General features: G+C 47.2%; 1 protein-coding gene across 1 annotated transcript in view; it reads left to right on the top strand.

The window, feature by feature from the left end:
- The first annotated feature begins 6,172 nt into the window (after nt 1–6,172).
- Nucleotides 6,173–17,874, top strand: part of WNT9B (Wnt family member 9B) — a 63,664-nt gene continuing 51,962 nt past the window's right edge. Inside the window, exon 1 of the mRNA XM_069634159.1 lies at nt 6,173–6,353. Within this exon, the coding sequence (XP_069490260.1) occupies nt 6,262–6,353 (92 nt within the window). The 5' untranslated portion in view covers nt 6,173–6,261. The remainder of the gene's footprint in view (nt 6,354–17,874) is intronic.

The raw sequence follows: 17,874 nt of genomic DNA, 5'->3' as shown, positions 1-17,874 counted from the left end.
AGGCTGGACCTGGAAGTGGGAAGCTAAAGGTTCCATATGAAGTGCCTCCAAACATATGATGGTCATGCATGCGCATATAAGCCTGAATATTAGTTCAGGATAAAAAGCTGGTATTTCAGAACAAAATAAGTGTATTTTCAGAAAATTAAAATCTCTTAAAAGGGGCAAAGCAGCTCAATTTACTAAATGTAAAAGATATTTTAAAAATTAATTTAGTGTATTTTCAGAAAATAAAAATGTGAACTTTGGGGGCATAATCAATTTATTAAGATTGTAAATGGAGATAAAGTGAGTGGATGAAATAAAAATGGGAAAGTTCACATTTTTGCAAAACATTCATGTATTACCAAGTAATCATTTTCTGTTTAAACCTTTTGATTGTTTCACAATTGGTATTCTATGAAGATGAATAGGATGTGCAATTTGACCCAATGTACTGTTTTCCTTTGTTTGTTTTTTAGGGATTTTTTCTGTTTGTACTAAAAACCGGATCCCTCCTGATGATCCATTCATAAATTACAGAATGGTGAAACACGTGTAGAGAGAATTAATTTAAATTTTGGAAAAAAGTAAAAAACAACAAGAAATCAAAATAAACGAGTTATTATTGAACTATAAATTGAAGTAATTTCTTCTTTTCAATTGTAACATTACAAACAAAGGATATGCAATTGTCGCAAACAGCAACTATCCCAATCCCAAAAAAACATAAGCATTTCAAAATTAGTTTGAGGTAATATCTGAGTGAAACTATTTACAGATTTAAGGACCTCTAGGGTCTGATACACAAGGATTTGGGCTGGAGAAAACAAGATGTGAAAGAGAGTCTCGGAAGTGCTCCTCCTATCTACATCACAGTCACAGGGACTGGAGCACCTCGCGAGAGGCCTGGAGCACCTTCGAAAAGCCCAAAGGCCGCGATTCCTGAAGATTTTCTCAAGGGCATCTCAGACATGCTCGGGCATCTGAGGCTTTCTGAACCAGGTCTAAGGAAGCAGGTGCACATCAGAAGGTGTGAGATGCATGGCAGCTAGTTTGGGGTCTATGGGCCTCATTACGACCCTGGCGCTAAGTGTTTAACGGCGCCGTAAAAGGCTGCGGCGCCGTTAAACACTTAGCGCCTTACTACAAGTTCCCTTTGCCGGACCCGACCTTAACGGCTGGTCTACACCAGCCGTTAAAGTAGGGACCCGCAAAGGGACCTTGGTGCTAAGTACGGTACCGCAATTTGCAGTACTGTACTTAGCGCCTTCCCCATTCCCATAGAGCCCTATGGGGCGAAAATGGGAATGGGGAAGGGCCATGGTTCAATGGGGAATTACCGCCCCGCCAACCTTGGAATGGTTTAGCGCTGGTGTTGTAATGAGGGCCTATGACTTCATTGCGCAATGTATCTCAGTTAATTTAGGAAGACATCAGAGCGTGGGATGGAACTCATCACAGCATAGTTTGGATTGTGACCCAGTGCGATTTAAGGTGCATCAAACCTGGGTTCGGAGTCTATCGTTGCTGAGTTTGACTTTCGTCACATTTAGGGTTGAGTTCCAATATCTGAACAATTGTGCGCATTTGCATAGTACTTGAATGTATGGATCTATGTCCAAACTCTGCCCTTTGAAGGCAGCACACCAAAAAGGATGCATTTATTAGGCTAATTTGGTTTGGCTTTCATAGCCATTTCGGGTGGGTTTACCCCCACACCTTGCCCTTACCCGCACCCATGCCCATCCCCTTGTGCATTGTTGGGATTTATTTCTACTCTGAGGGTTTTAACACCCAAAACCCTCCTTTCGCACCCCACCCTCACCCAACACACATACATACACCCAACATAAACACTACCCTTCTCTCCACACCTGGCATCTTGCAGGCCATTCCGCGATCGGGCCTTTTATCCCCTGTGTGCAGTTGTGTTCCTTCCACTAACATTTTCTTCTTTCTTTACCTTCTTTCTTCTTGTCTTCTTTCTTTTCTCCTCCCCTTTGTAGTTCCCTGTCCTTCTTTCCTTCCTGCCTTTACTCTTTACTTCTTTTTCCATCTACTCTCCCTTCTTGCCTTGCTTCTTTACTCCACCTTTCGTTCTTTGGTTCAGATCTTTTTTGTACAAGATTTCCTTGATCTTACTTTCGTTATTTCCTTTTTTGTTCTCTTGTTTATTTCCTCCTTAGTTTCTTCCCTTTGTTGTCTTTCTTTGTTCCTTCTTTCCTTTCACCTGTCCCGCTGATTTTCTTTCTTCTGCCCTTTCTTCCCTTCCTTCTTTTGTCCTCAATTCCTTTTCTTTCCTTCTCTTCTTCCTTTCTTTTTTTCTTAAGTGTTTCCTTTGTTCGTTCTATACTTGCTTTTAACGTTCGTTCGTTCGTTCCTTCCTTCATCTGTTGTTCCTTTCTTTCAATTGGGCCATCGGTCCTCCTTTGTTTCACTCTTTTCTTTCTTACTTGCTTTCTTCCTTTCCTTATTTATTCACTCTTTCCTTCCATTGTATCTTCTTTCCACACTGGCTTCTTTTCATATTCCCTCCTTTCTATCATTCATTCATCCCTTTTCCTTACTTCCTTCTTTCCTTCCATCTGTCTATCTTTCCTTACATACTTCTATCCTTCATTCTTTCTTTCCTTCTTTTTTGTTCCTTTACTGCTTTCTTTCTTATGTTCTTTTTATCTTTCTTTTCTTCTTGTGATCCTTCCTTCTTTATTTTTTCCTAATTTCCTTCTGTTTTTGTTCTTTCTTTTGTCCATTTAACTTGCCCTCTTTTTTTCCCTTAGTTCTTTACTTCTGGTCTTCTTTTTCCTCTTTCTTTCTTCTTTTTATTTTCTTCGTCCCTTGCCACGTACCTTCACTTTTTTGTTTTTCTGTATGTGCTTCGGTCCATCTGTCGTTCTGTCTTCCCTTTTTACTTCCTCTTTCTTACCTTCTTTCCTTCCTGTTTCATGCTGTGCTTTCTTCCATCTTCCTTCTAGCCTTGTTGTTCTTCCTTCTTTCCTTTTTTCTTTTTTCATTCTTTCCTTCCTTCGTTGCATCATTTCTTCCTTTGTCTTTCCATCTGTCCTTCTTGTTTTCCTTCTTTCCTTCCTTGCATTTTTCCTTTCCTGCTTTCATAATCTCATTGCCATTATACCAGTAGGGGGTGAGATTTACATTAGAGTGTAGAGGAGCAGCTGTATACATCTGCAGGAGAGCCCGCCCCCTAGCTCCCCTGTATTGGAGACATGAGACTGTGCCGTGTTTGACACCAGCCGTTGTGCCAATACCGCAGCAAGCGTTTGGAGAAGATACCCATTTAGAGAACATTATTGAATGTACCCTCGAAGTGACGATAACCTGTGGGAGGAACTCCCTGAAGGAATATGAAAAAGAGCAAAGAAGAAGAGCTAGGGACGTCATAAGAAAGTGTGCACGACGTCTTGCGACACTGGCTGAAGATGATGTATGGATCATAGAGGGCTAATGGTGAAGTAAGGATCAAGTGAACTCTTAAGTATAAAAGAAGGAGATTACACATGTATCAAGTGCTGCAGAGAATAACTGTTCAATAAATGTGCAGACGCTGAAACGCAGGGTAGATTAAGTCATTGTAGAAGCCAGCTATGAGTAGTGAATAGAATGCAGGCGATGCCGCCATTGCACAGAAAACTGGACATTGGTATCATGGAAAACGGTGTCACAGCACAAATAATAGGCTCATGAAGCTGAGTGGTGAGGCTGCCTGGGCTGAAGTCAAGATTATAGAAATTGAGGTCAGCTATCTACTCTGAATAAGAACGAGTATGTTGAGGACGAACCTTCTCACGTTAAGGTGCAAGAAAGAACACAAAGGATGCCAAGCTTTAATTCATTTAGAGCATTAAAGAACTGCAAAATGGACCAAACTGTCGACTCCTGTCACATGAGCCAAGGATGAAAATAGAGCTTGAACTTGGAGTTCCAGACACGATAGCGAGCGTCTCCACTCCTGTGCATTCTCAAATACAAGGATACACTGCAAGGTCAAATACAAAGACAATTTCATGGCAGAAGACATGGGTGATGAGAGATGCTGGGCTAATTGGGTGGTGAGGTAGTTTGATGTCCTGTCTCCTTGCACCTGGGTTTGAGCTTACGTGCTGCTAATTGAACCGAATGTTCCAGACATGGCACAAACATGCCAACCAATTATATCACTCCATATAATGAAGGATCTTATAGTTTGAAAACCAATGAGAAACTGTGTGTGTAAATGTTTCTGAAATGTCAATGCTCCAAGGTTTGATATTTGCACCGAAAGAGTAAGACTTTCCTCTGCCGGTCGGGTGTGAGACTGACACTCATTGGACCTGATTTATGAACTCTTTACCCTAGTGCAAAGTCACTATGCATTGCCAATAAACCTCCTGATTCACAGAGCGGTGCAAAGTGTATTTTGCAGTGCAAAGTTAATTTGCACTGCAAAAGTACTCTTTGGACCATGACTTAGGCCCATTTAGCGTGGTGCAGAGTACTTTTGTAGTGCAAAGTCTTTGCACTCCAAAAATACACTTTTGCACCGTTCTCACTGTGCACCAGTGCAAAGTCACTTTGCACCACGATACAATTCCATAAATCAGGCCCATTGAGTGTCATTGTACAGCTAGGAGTGAGCTGCACAAGAAGAAAACTGCTCAGGTGGGTCGGACTCACAGCAAACACACGGGATAGAGGTCTCTGGAGCATGAGCCACACAAAATCAGCGAGATTGCTCGGGAGAGGGAGACCCACCTGACCCACACCCAATGAGTGGGACTGTCCTTTGAAATATGAGGGTAAAACCCAATGAACCAGACTGTGCTCCCAGAACATGAGACTTTATTTTGTTTTATTATTATGGTATTTAATGAGCGCGGACCGAGCTCCGAGAAGCAAACCAGCGCTTTACAGAGGTATATAACAGTACAGATGCATAACGGAGTGCTTTACAGAGATATGCAACAGTACAGATGCATAACTGAGCGCTTTACAGAGATATGCAACAGTACAGATGCATAACAGAGCGCTTTACAGAGATATGCAACAGTACAGATGCATAACTGAGCGCTTTACAGAGATATGCAACAGTACAGATGCATAACTGCTGTGCTTTTCAGAGGTATACAACAGTACAGATGCATAACGGAGTGCTTTACAGAGATATGCAGCATAACTGAGCGCTTTACAGAGATATGCAACAGTACAGATGCATAACGGAGCGCTTTACAGAGATATGCAGCATAACTGAGCGCTTTACAGAGATATGCAACAGTACAGATGCATAACGGAGTGCTTTACAGAGATATGCAACAGTACAGATGCATAACAGAGCGCTTTACAGAGATATGCAACAGTACAGATGCATAACGGAGCGCTTTACAGAGATATGCAACAGTACAGATGCATAACGGAGCGTTTTACAGAGATATGCAACAGTACAGATGCATAACAGAGTGCTTTTCAGAGGTATACAACAGTACAGATGCCTAATGCAGTGCTTTACAGAGGTATACAACAGTACAGATGCATAACAGAGTGCTTTTCAGAGGTATACAACAGTACAGATGCATAACGGACCACTTTTCAGAGGCCCCCCCCAATTCTAATCTTGTATATAACCCGATGACTTCCGAGCTTGATTTGCGCATTAAAAGTCATATAATGTATCAATATGTATGCCTGAATAGACATATAAGTACACACACACATATACACGAGAAAGAAAGAAAGAAAGAAAGAAAGAAAGAAAGAAAGAAAGAAAGAAAGAAAGAAAGAAAGAAAGAAAGAAAGAAAGAAAGAAAGAAAGAAAGAAAGAAAGAAAGAAGATATGTTGGGTTTTTTTCTGTTTTTGCCACCTAGTGGAAATTAAAGGAGGCACCCATTCCTGAGTGTTACAGCACACAATGCCTACGCCTGCGATGCCCCCTTTGCCGTAACAAACGTTACCTGTGCAATTTTGGCTACAGTGTTGAATGTTTAGAATTGAACTTTTCGGCCAGGGTAGAAATTCTCGGCCTCGCCTGAGTGCCCACCCCTGAGGCTGCAGGTGAGCTCACCTCGCCCTCCTCGGCCACACCCTCTTCAGTGATCTGGCCCAGGGGGGCGGGTGGCCAATCAGCAGGCGGGCGGGCCAGTGGCAGCCAATGGGAGGTGTCCTGGGGCGGCCGGTGGCGGAGCGGGGCAGAGTCTGGTGGGGATGCTGCGCTCCCTGCATAGGGGCCGCTCAGAGGCCGGGCACCGAGCAGCTCTGCAGCCCGAGCGGAGAGATGAAGAGGCGGCACCATGCGCTGCTGCCCCCCGGACACCTGCCTGCTGCTGCCCGCACTCATGCTGCTGCTGCTGCTGGAGCCACGCCCGGGGACAGGCTACTTTGGGTGAGAGGCGACCTCCCTACCCAGGGCTCTATGTATAGGGGGCAGACTGCCAACTCTGCACAAGGGGACGGCACTATAGACACAGCCATTCCGGCACACAGGGTCCGGGGCCTGACTGCATGGGACAAAACAATGCCTGCGCGCGGGGGACAATACCTGGGTGCACAAACTGCATGTAGGCGACACTCTAATCTGCGAACACAGGGGACAGGACGTACATCTAAGGGGGCAGGCAGAGGAGTCTCTGCATACCGGGGACAGTGACTGAGTATACAGGAGCTGCATGCAGGTGACACTGTAATCTGCGAACACGGGGGACGGGACGTGCATGCGCACAGGGGACAGAAGCTGATTATACAGGAGCTGCAGCAGGTGACACTCTAATCTGCGAACACGGGGGACGGGACGTGCATGCACACAGGGGACAGTAGCTGATTATACAGGAGCTGCATGCAGGTGACACTCTAATCTGCGAACACGGGAGACGGGACGTGCATGCACACAGGGGACAGTATCTGATTATACAGGACCTGCATGTAGGTGACACTGTAATCTGCGAACACGGGGGACAGGACGTGCATGCACACCGGGGACAGTAGATGATTATACAGGACCTGCATGCAGGTGACACTCTAATCTGCGAACGCGGGGGACAGGACGTACATCTAAGGGGGCAGGCAGAGGAGTCTCTGCATACTGGGGACAGTGACTGAGTATACAGGAGCTGCATGCAGGTGACACTGTAATCTGCGAACACGGGGGACGGGACGTGCATGCACTCAGGGGACAGTAGCTGATTATACAGGAGCTGCATGCAGGTGACACTCTAATCTGCGAACACGGGAGACGGGACGTGCATGCACACAGGGGACAGTAGCTGATTATACAGGACCTGCATGTAGGTGACACTGTAATCTGCGAACACGGGGGACAGAACGTGCATGCACACCGGGGACAGTAGATGATTATACAGGACCTGCATGCAGGTGACACTCTAATCTGCGAACACGGGGGACAGGACGTACATCTAAGGGGGCAGGCAGAGGAGTCTTTGCATACCGGGGACAGTGCCTGAGAATACAGGAGCTGCATGCAGGTGACACTGTAATCTGCGAACATGGGGGACAGGACCTGCATGCACAGAACGGACAGTATTTGAGTATGCAGGAGCTGCATGCAGGTGACACTGTAATCTGCGAACACGGGGGACAGGACGTACATCTAAGGGGGCAGGCAGAGGAGTCTCTGCATACCGGGGACAGTGCCTGAGAATACAGGAGCTGCATGCAGGTGACACTGTAATCTGCGAACATGGGGGACAGGACGTGCATGCACAGAAGGGACAGTATTTGAGTATGCAGGAGCTGCATGCAGGTGACACTGTAATCTGCGAACACGGGGGACAGGACGTACATCTAAGGGGGCAGGCAGAGGAGTCTCTGCATACCGGGGACAGTGCCTGAGAATACAGGAGCTGCATGCAGGTGACACTGTAATCTGCGAACACGGGGGGCACGATGTGCATCCACACAGGGGAACAGTAGCTGATTATACAGGTGATAATCTAATCTGCGAACACGGGGGACAGGGCGTACATCTAAGGGGGCAGAGGAGTCTCTGCATACCGGGGACAGTACCTGCGTATACATGACCTGTATGTAGGTGACACTGTAATCTGCGAACACGGGGACAGGACGTACATCTAAGGGGGCAGAGGAGTCTCTGCACACAGGGGACAGTACCTGCGTATACATGACCTGTATGTAGGTGACACTGTAATCTGCGAACACGGGGGGCAGGACGTGCATGCACGCAGGGGACAGTATACAGGACCTGCCTATAGCGGAGGCCATACACTGCGCACACATGGGACAGGGCATGTATGTAGGGGATTGAACAGTCTCTGCGCACAGGTTCAGAGCGAGGGTCGAGTTGGCAGGTGAGGGCAAGCCGTGAGTTCAGGGGGCAGTGCCTGCATACAGGGGTCACGCACATCTCTGCAAACGCGGCAGGGTCTGAATAGACAGGACCCGTCGACGGGCGCGGCCATGCTCTTCTCACGCGGCTATGCCCTGTATATAGAGGTGATGATCTATATATATATATAGGCAGGCGCTATATATAATGAACATTATCTGTACACAGGGGGCCCGGCTGCCTCTTTTTAGGGAACCCAACACTATGCACAAAAGGGACATCCATGCGTATAGGTAACGTGGACTCCGTGCAAGGGCAACACGCGCATATAGGAGGGGCATGTCTAGTATAGAGGGCGTGCTATGCATATGGGGCACTTCCCCATTACACGCAGGGTATGCATAATATGTACACACTTAAGGGTTAGGGTCTGGGTATACAGGAGACAGCCCCCGTGTATAAGGGCACCTGCATAGTCTCTGTGTGTAGGGGAGGAGAGCGAGGGCCGGCACTGATGGGGCGCCGCCCATAGGGGCCGCAGCTACTGTCTATAGGGGGGGGCATAACTTCTGCCTACGGGCGTACTCCGCACACACCGGCCACCTCTGTGCAGGGGAGTGGGCGTGCCATTATTAGTTTAGGGACACGATCATTCACCGGCGATAGCCTTTGCCGGGGGGTGCCCAGGCCCCAGCATCGGTAGTTCCCTCTCTAGCTCCAGACGCTCCCCGGGACACCGTCTCCCAGGCTGGCCCCGCGCCCACTGAACACCCTCACCACACCCCGGACACCCTCCCTTCCCGGGCGCCTTCCACTCTGCGGTACCCCGAAATGACTCCCCATAATGTGGAGGGGATCTCTTTCTGTAAAGCGCCCACTGTTTGGCTGTCGCTTCTCTTGGTCGGTCCCGTGCACATCTAGGTTTTCTTGGAGTCGAGCAAATAGGATGGCATAGCCATTTCGTCTCGCGCTTTTTGGCCCAGTATGTGCGCTCGTGTGCTTATACGCTTTCCATTTGCTAGATGTGTTCTCTCTGCGCCTGTTTATTTTCCTGCTCTCTACTGTACCTTCGCTTGTTTCTTCCTCTCTCCTGGCTCCCCCCTTTACTTGATGTTATTGTTGTTGTGTGTTCTATAGGCGATGCGGGGGATCCGAGAGAGTGAGTGGGTTAGGAATCATTGCCCTCCCTAATAATAATTTAGCATTTATATAGCGCTACGAACCTTCGAGTATCTGGGCGCTGCTTATTACCCAGGGTGTGTGGTGCTCATTTATCGACTGAGTTTGGCCCCGCCGGGATCCGAACCTCCATCAGCAGGCTCTGCAAAGCAAGCCGTCTACTTGCTGTGCTATTGGACCGGCTAATTCCTCTCTTGAATCTACACTCCCACATGCTGCATCTTTCGTTTCTTCTTTCGTTATTCTTTCTTTCTCTTTTCTTTCTTTCTTTCTTTCTTTCTTTCTTTCTTTCTTTCTTTCTTTCTTTCTTTCTTTCTTTCTTTCTTTCTTTCTTTCTTTCTTTCTTCTCCCCTTATCACCTCCCTTCGTTCTTTCACCCCCCGCCTTTCATTTCCTATTGCCTCCCTCTTTCCCGCCATTTCTACACTCTTTCCTCGCAGTGACTCCGCTCCCCGATCTTTCCCCCTCTCTTTCGCTTAGCTTCTTTTTTCATTTCTTGCTCTTTATGCGCCGATCTTCCTCCCTTTTCTTTGCCATCCTTCCCCTGGGCACCCTAATTTTTCGATGCTCCTGCTCCGGGCCCCTTCCCCCGGCGTCTCTCGGTTCCTGCACCCGCCTCTGGGCTGCACAGCATCTCCTACTCTTTTATTTTCGCCACAGTTCCCATTACATTTGCCCACGGTTGACCCTTTCTATCTCCGCCAAATCGCGATGTAATGATGTTGCACCCCCACACTGCACGCCGTCATCGTATCGCTAAATCGTGTGTATTTTTGCGGCCTCGCATCCCCAGATTTTCGCAATTCCTTTTCATAATTTGATGTCATTTTTTTCCTGCCCCTTTAATAAGGCAATTCGCGTCAGCATCAATTCTTTGAAAGGCTGTTTTTTCCGTCCGCCATCACTTTGCGTCTGATTATTTATAATAAGCATTTCGTTGGTTTTGTCCGATTTCCAGCTTCGTTCATTTGTGCTCCCACTCCCCCCCCCCCCCCGCGAGATGGATTTGTCCGCTAATTTATTTTTACTACCGTTTGCGCCGGAATCGTATTTCTGCGGCAGGTCCATGGTGAATAGATTCGAAGCGAAAACATCACACGACTTCACGCGGCATGAGCAAAAATGGGAAATACACACCCAGCGGCCGGCACGTTGGTTCGACCACTTTTCCGGTTTCTGCGGAATAAGTCGTTAATACGTCGATCGGCCCTTTAGAAGCAGTGTTTGGGGGTGCCGGGTGAAGCGGGCGCGAGAAATCGATAGTTTGGGGACAAGAGTGACACCGTGGTGCTGGACGGTGTCGCTTATGTTGCTCACATGTTGTATAAAGGGTGTGGTGATACGGGGTGAAGTGGGTAATGGGTAATTAGGAGTAGCAGTGCAGGGGAACCCGGGGGAAGGGAGAACGGCGAGGTTGGGGTAAGAGAGGGCGAGCGGCGCAGGAATGCGTTATCTGCATTTTTTTTTTAAATACGAAACGCAAAGATCACGGTTGAAACACGAGGCAGTGGCAAAAGGTTACCTAACCTCGGCTACAGAGAGCCTGGGGCACAGCATGCCAGTGGCCACAAGGTCAGGAATTAGTGATAACCTCTCAGCTGGAAAGAAAGGTCACTCCTGGGAGGATAGCTCTCTGGGTTTAGGCACCTGCTGCACAGGCGGTACACCCGGCAGCTCACGGGCTAGAATGGCGGCGGGCTCCGCATTTCATCTTCCTGAGTTCGGTATATGGAACATCTACACAGTACTGCTCGTCTGTGGGGAGTTTGCAGTGCCTTTGGAGAGATGACTGACTCGGCCCCTTGTGGGTGCTACAGTAGATGGAGGAACTGGCGGTTTCACACATAACTTTATGCAGGTATTTGGGGCAGCTAATACTCGCAGATGCGGCACCGGCAGCTCTCCATACTCCCAGGGGAAGGTACGTAAAGCTGCCCAGTACCCCGAGATGAAGGTACTTGGTGCCAGCTCATACTCGCAGGTGAAAGTACTTGGAGATGCGTACCTACACACATAAAGGTACATGCATCTGTTCCATACTCCCAGACGACAGTACCTAGAACTGTCAGATGAAGGTACTCAGAACTGCTTCATAGTGGGGTGGGTTGCTTTGATAATACATGTGGGGGCTATGGGTGAGCTGCGGGGGGTCTCCCCAGGCATATATATGAAGTGAAGTGGGGTAAAAGAAAAAGAAAAACATTATTTTCGGATTCACATTTATTCTCGATACTTTCACATAGACCCCTCTCTCTTACTCGCTCTATCTCTATTACCCTATAGATGCCTCCCTCATACAATCTATTACCATCTCTATCTTTATCCCCCTATAGATCCCTCTCTCATACACTCTATTACCATCTCTATCTTTATCCCCTATAGATCCCTCTCTCATACACTCTATTCCCATCTCTATCTTTATCCCCCTATAGATCCCTCTCTCATACACTCTATTACCTGCTCTATCTCTATCCCCCTATCTATCTCTATCCCCATATAGATCCCTCTTTCATACACTCTATTCCCATCTCTATCTTTATCCCCCTATAGATCCCTCTCTCATACACTCTATTACCTGCTCTATCTCTATCCCCCTATCTATCTCTATCCCCATATAGATCCCTCTTTCATACACTCTATTACCATCTCTATCTTTATCCCCTATAGATCCCTCTCTCATACACTCTATTCCCATCTCTATCTTTATCCCCCTATAGATCCCTCTCTCATACACTCTATTACCTGCTCTATCTCTATCCCCCTATCTATCTCTATCCCCATATAGATCCCTCTTTCATACACTCTATTACCATCTCTATCTTTATCCCCCTATAGATCCCTCTCTCATACACTCTATTACTCGTTCTATCTCTATCCCCCTATAGATCCTTCTCTCATACACTCTATTACTCGCTCTATCTCTATCCCCCTATCTATCTATATCCCCATATAGATCCCTCTCATACACCCTATTTCCCTCTCTATCCCCATATCTACATCTATCTCTATCCCCCTATAGATCCCTCTCTCATACAGTATATTACAATCTCTATCTTTATCCCCCTATAGATCCCTCTCTCATACACACTATTACCCGCTCTATCTCTATCCCCCTAGCTACATCTATCTCTATCCCCCTATAGATCCCTCTCTCATACAGTATATTACAATCTCTATCTTTACCCCCTATAGATCCCTCTCTCATACACTCTATTACCATCTCTATCTTTACCCCCTATAGATCCCTCTCTCATACACTCTATTAGCCGCTCTATCTCTACCCCCTAGCTACATCTATCTCTATCCCCATATAGAGCCCTCTTTCATAAACTCTATTACCATCTCTATCTTTACCCCCTATAGGTCCCTCTCTCATACGCTCTATTCCCATCTCTATCTCTATCACCCTATAGATCCCTCCCTCATACACTCTATTTCCCGCTCTATCTCTATCCCCCTATCTATCTCGATCCCCATATAGAGCCCTCTTTCATAAACTCTATTACCATCTATATCTTTACCCCCTATAGATCCCTCTCTCATACACTCTATTCCCATCTCTATCTTTATCCCCCTATAGATCCCTCTCTCATACACTCTATTACCCGCTCTATCTCTATCCCCCTAGCTACATCTATCGCTATCCCCATATAGAGCCCTCTTTCATAAACTCTATTACCATCTCTATCTTTACCCCCTATAGATCCCTCTCTCATACACTCTATTACCATCTCTATCTTTACCCCCTATAGATCCCTCTCTCATACACTCTATTAGCCGCTCTATCTCTACCCCCTAGCTACATCTATCTCTATCCCCATATAGAGCCCTCTTTCATAAACTCTATTACCATCTCTATCTTTACCCCCTATAGGTCCCTCTCTCATACGCTCTATTCCCATCTCTATCTCTATCACCCTATAGATCCCTCCCTCACACACTCTATTACTCGTCCTATCTCTATCCCCCTAGCTACATCTATCTCTATCCCCCTATAGATCCCTCTCTCTTACACCCTGTTACCCTCTCTATCTCCATACCCATATAGAACCCTCTCATACACCCTATGTCCCTCTCTATCCTCATATCTACATCTATCTCTATCCCCCTAAGATCCCTCTCTCATACACTCTATCACCATCTCTATCTTTATCCCCCTATAGATCCCTCTCTCATACACGCTATTACCCACTCTAGCTCTATCCCCCTATCTACATCTATCTCTCTCCCCCTATAGACCCCTCTCATACACCCTATTTCCCTCTCTATCTCTGTACCCATATAGATCCCTCTCATACACTCTATTACCCTCTCTATCTTTATCCCCTATAGATCCCTCTCTCGTATACTCTATTACCCTCTCTCTCTCTATCCCCCTATAGATCCCTTTCTCATACACCCTATTACCCTCGCTATCTCTATCCCTCTATCTACATCTGTTCTCTCACTGCCTGTCTCTCCTTTTTTCTCCTTCTCTCTCTATGTGTCCATATTCATCTATTTGTCCAGCTGGCCGTCTGTCTGTCTCGTTATCTCTCTATCTAATCTATCTCTCTATCGCTATCTGTAGCCCTATCGACATATATCACCTATCTACCTATGCATCCATCTGTGTATCTGTCGAGTGTATCTAGTTATCTCAATCTCTCTGTACCTGCCTATCTCTTTCTCCCTCCCTCTCCCTGTCTCTCTATCCGTCTCTCTCTCTCTCTGTCTAACTATCTCTTCATGTCTTTCTTGCCTCTCTTTGTCTGCAGTTAATCAGCGATTAAAAGGGCAACCCGTTTATTATGGCCCTATAATGCCCTCGAGACGTTCTGAGGAGTTGAACATTCAGGGGGCTGGAGGGCCCGGAGAGCTCATTATTGGACCATAGCGCACACGCCCCAGCGTGCATCCTTGTGATATTACATGTATGGGCAGCGACAGGGAAGCACCCCCCCCCCCATGCTCAGCCCCCTCCCCCTAACATCACCAAGGGAGCCCACTATTCTGCTCTATGTTGGGGAAAGTGGGGGAAGACCCCGCCCCATCTAGTTGGGCAGTGCAAGGCACCATTTCCCTTCCTATGAACTTAAGGCATTATCGCCATCCTGCGGCCGCAGCCATTTCTTTAGAAAATGTTGCCATTTAAATACCCCCTAGCGTCACTGAAGATTGTGGCACGAGGGTTGGAAAGTGAGCGCCGCGAGGGTGTGGTGGCAAAGGGAAATTTAGCTGAACTCAGTTTTTAGGCTACAGAAAATGTCCACCCCTGTCATGCCCTGCTAGGTCTGTGTTCCGGCAGTGATGTAACTCCCGGAACTCGCCTCCCCTGCGTTCCCCAGCGTCTTACTTCTGTTCTCTGAGGCTGGCCATCAGGTTTGGGTTGACTTCACGGTGGTTCCTTTACTCAGGCGCTGAGGTGTGTTACTTGATGTGTTTGCCTAACATATCAAACTTGATAAACGCAATTAAAACCCTCTGATAATGTGGTGTGTCTGTTCCTTTCACTCCTTCCACTTTCCCCAGCCCAACTTTGGCGACTAAAGCTGAAAATCCAGCAATTAAGCGATCAGTAAGGAGTGATTTGAGTTAATTTGTAACACTGAAAGCTCTCTAGTTCAGCTGTTTTTCACCCGAATTACCAAACACCACGCTTTTACTGTTCAGTCTCGATTGAGGTTTTAAAAATGCATTTTGGCTGAAGATCTGAATTTTGGCCGAACTTCGGGCGAATTTCTGATCAAAACCGAACTTCGGCGCACACCTAACGTAAGTGTCAGTCGCTGTGCGAGCAAATGGAGCGGCGGGTTCATTGACAGGAGTTGCCTGCCAAGGAGCATTGCCCGCCCAGTGCATGGGGCACCCGTCGTCGCTGGCTTGAGGATGTGATGGCACAGCTCCCGAACACTGTAGAAAGTCTCTTCTGCTTGGCCCAGTGCCATCTGTCCCAATGGTCTCTCTCCAGTGAAGGTCATGGACAAGGCTTGGTAGAACATACATGACAGCATTCCTCACATCACTTAACACTGGTGCCTACTTCTGACGCACTAGACAACTGAGGCATTGGGCGATGAAGTGATTTGCCCAGGATCACACGCTTGTCAAGTTGAGAGGGTGAGCATAAAAGTAGGATTGCCTTTTGGTGCCACACAGCAGATAAGCCATTAGATGCTTGCTGTCAATGCAGCGACCCTGACTCCTAATACGCACGCTTTCAGTGCAGTGCCACCTGACGCAGTGGGCAGCCCTTGACATCCTGAGGCCTTGCCATCACAACACTGCTTGCATCCTTATTCATTTCGTCGTCGGCGCTTTATACCATCCAGCACACCAAGAGACGTCACATCAGAACATCAAGGGTCTATATCACAGGACTCCAGCATGCGGCTCTCCAGATGTTGGACTGCGATTCCCATGAGCCCTCACCAATAACTATGCTGGATACAGCTGATGGGAGTTGTAGGCTGAAACATCTGGAGAGTCAAAGATTGCAGACCCCTGGTCCAGAGGATGGGGTCGGATGGAGGAAATATGGGTGAAGTGGGCGGACGGGGGGGGGGGGGGTGGGCTTGAGGAAGCTGAAGAAGCTAGCCATCTTTCACAGCTGCATTCCGCATGTTACTCTGGGCGCCTGGTTCTTGGTTTCTCCGTCTGAGAAGCCATGTTCAGTCTCTTAGGCAGCGGTAGGATCCACGCGTGTTCATCCTGGGAAGGGCAGGTCGCCAGGATCAGGGCAGTCCTTAGGCTGCTTCTGAATTATACTGCCCTCTTCCACCGAGATCAAGGTAGAACGTATTTTAGGACTGGTGTAATTTTATATACTAACTCCAGACCTAGAATATTTGGGGAAAGTGTTGGCTAGTGCATTTAAATAAAATAATGAAAATATTGGAAACAAAGCCATTATTTTAAAATGTGTTATAAAGACTGCATACCATCCCAGAGCCACTGCAGTTACGCGCTTCAGACGCACCTGCAGGACTTCACGCCCGTAGCAATTGCAGATGGGAGCTACACAAACACCTGTAGCCAAACAAGCTCTCCACGCGGGGTGTAGTTAGGACACACATATATCTATCTCCCTTGCGCCTTTCCTTCGTGCCACGACCACTAACCTGAAGGCACGCTTCATGGAACTGCTGCTCGGTGGGGTTCATATCCGCCTTCAGGGAGAAAAGTACGTGCCCGGCCTGCCACACAGTTCCACATATTCACCACGATTTACTCGGGATTGGGGTGGGATAACACCTGCACATAGAGCAAGTTTATCAGCCGGTCAGATAGCACACAAGGAGGACAGCGCTCGCTTTGACATCTGTGCAGAGCCTGCCGACGCAGGTTGGAATCAGGCTGGGCCAAACTCAGCCTTTCATCCTTCTGAGGTCGATAAACGAGCACCAAACGCCGTGGGTAGTAATAAGCAGCGCTCCGATGCCTGAGGGTTCGTAGCGCTATATAAATGCTAAACTTTTATTATTACTATTCCCCTACAAAGTAAAGCTTTGATTGGGTCTCTGCAATTCCACTTATAATACACATCCCCAGTTCACATCACTCCCTACATAGCTCATTCCACAGCTTCTAATTTAACACCCCAAAAAGAAGTCTTGCGGCATCTAAAATATATTCCTAATTCCCCAACATGCTGCATTAAAACCAGGTGATTTCCTAATCCACCCTCATCATGTCTGCAGCATTTAAAAACTCAATTCATTGTGTTGGCATGCCTGTTTTTAAAGGGTGGTGCCTTTTAGTCATATATGTAAAGAGAACCGTTCCTGGCACCGGCCTTCATTTTGGATCTGCCAGTGGCTATGCTAGGCGTCGCCTATAGACAGTGGTAGAAGTGTATCCAAAAAAGTAGTGGAACTGTCATTGGTGGGCAGCGATAGGGTAGTCCCTCTTTTATGTTGTTGGCGTCCCGGTTCTCCGTTTGGGAAATCTGGTCACCCTAGGCCACAGGAGCCCTCCGGCTCATCCTCTTCCACATCAGACTCTATTATAATCGCCGTCTTTCAGGGCTTCGGGGAAGATGTTAGAGCCGAGTATGTCACTCCCTACCAGGGCTCAAGTCGAGGGGACACGCGGGTTGATGCAGTCCCGCCACTTTTTTCAGAAGTCCCCCCACTTTTTTCAGGGGGCATCTTGATATGCTAATTTCTGGTGACACCACATTCAATTGGTATGTTAATGAGTTCCCCCCACTTTCTTTTTTTAGGACTTGACCCCTGCTCCCTACTTACGAATCATTTTTTAGAAAGTGAAAAAGTTATTCCCATTCTCAACCCGGGTGTTTTTAAAGTGACTCAATTATATATTTGAATTCTAAAACAGACATCTTATTTTGTTTTAAAACATGTTATCACGGGCATATGGTTAGCACTATAAACCTTTTTCAGAGGTATCTCACTGCAATCCTTACTTCTTTGCACATAGTCAT

The sequence above is a fragment of the Ambystoma mexicanum genome, chromosome 13 (genome assembly GCF_040938575.1).
Source record: "Ambystoma mexicanum isolate Mex_15411 chromosome 13, UKY_AmexF1_1, whole genome shotgun sequence".
NCBI classification, from domain to species: domain Eukaryota; kingdom Metazoa; phylum Chordata; class Amphibia; order Caudata; family Ambystomatidae; genus Ambystoma; species Ambystoma mexicanum.
This window is presented reverse-complemented; position numbering and strand designations above follow the sequence as displayed.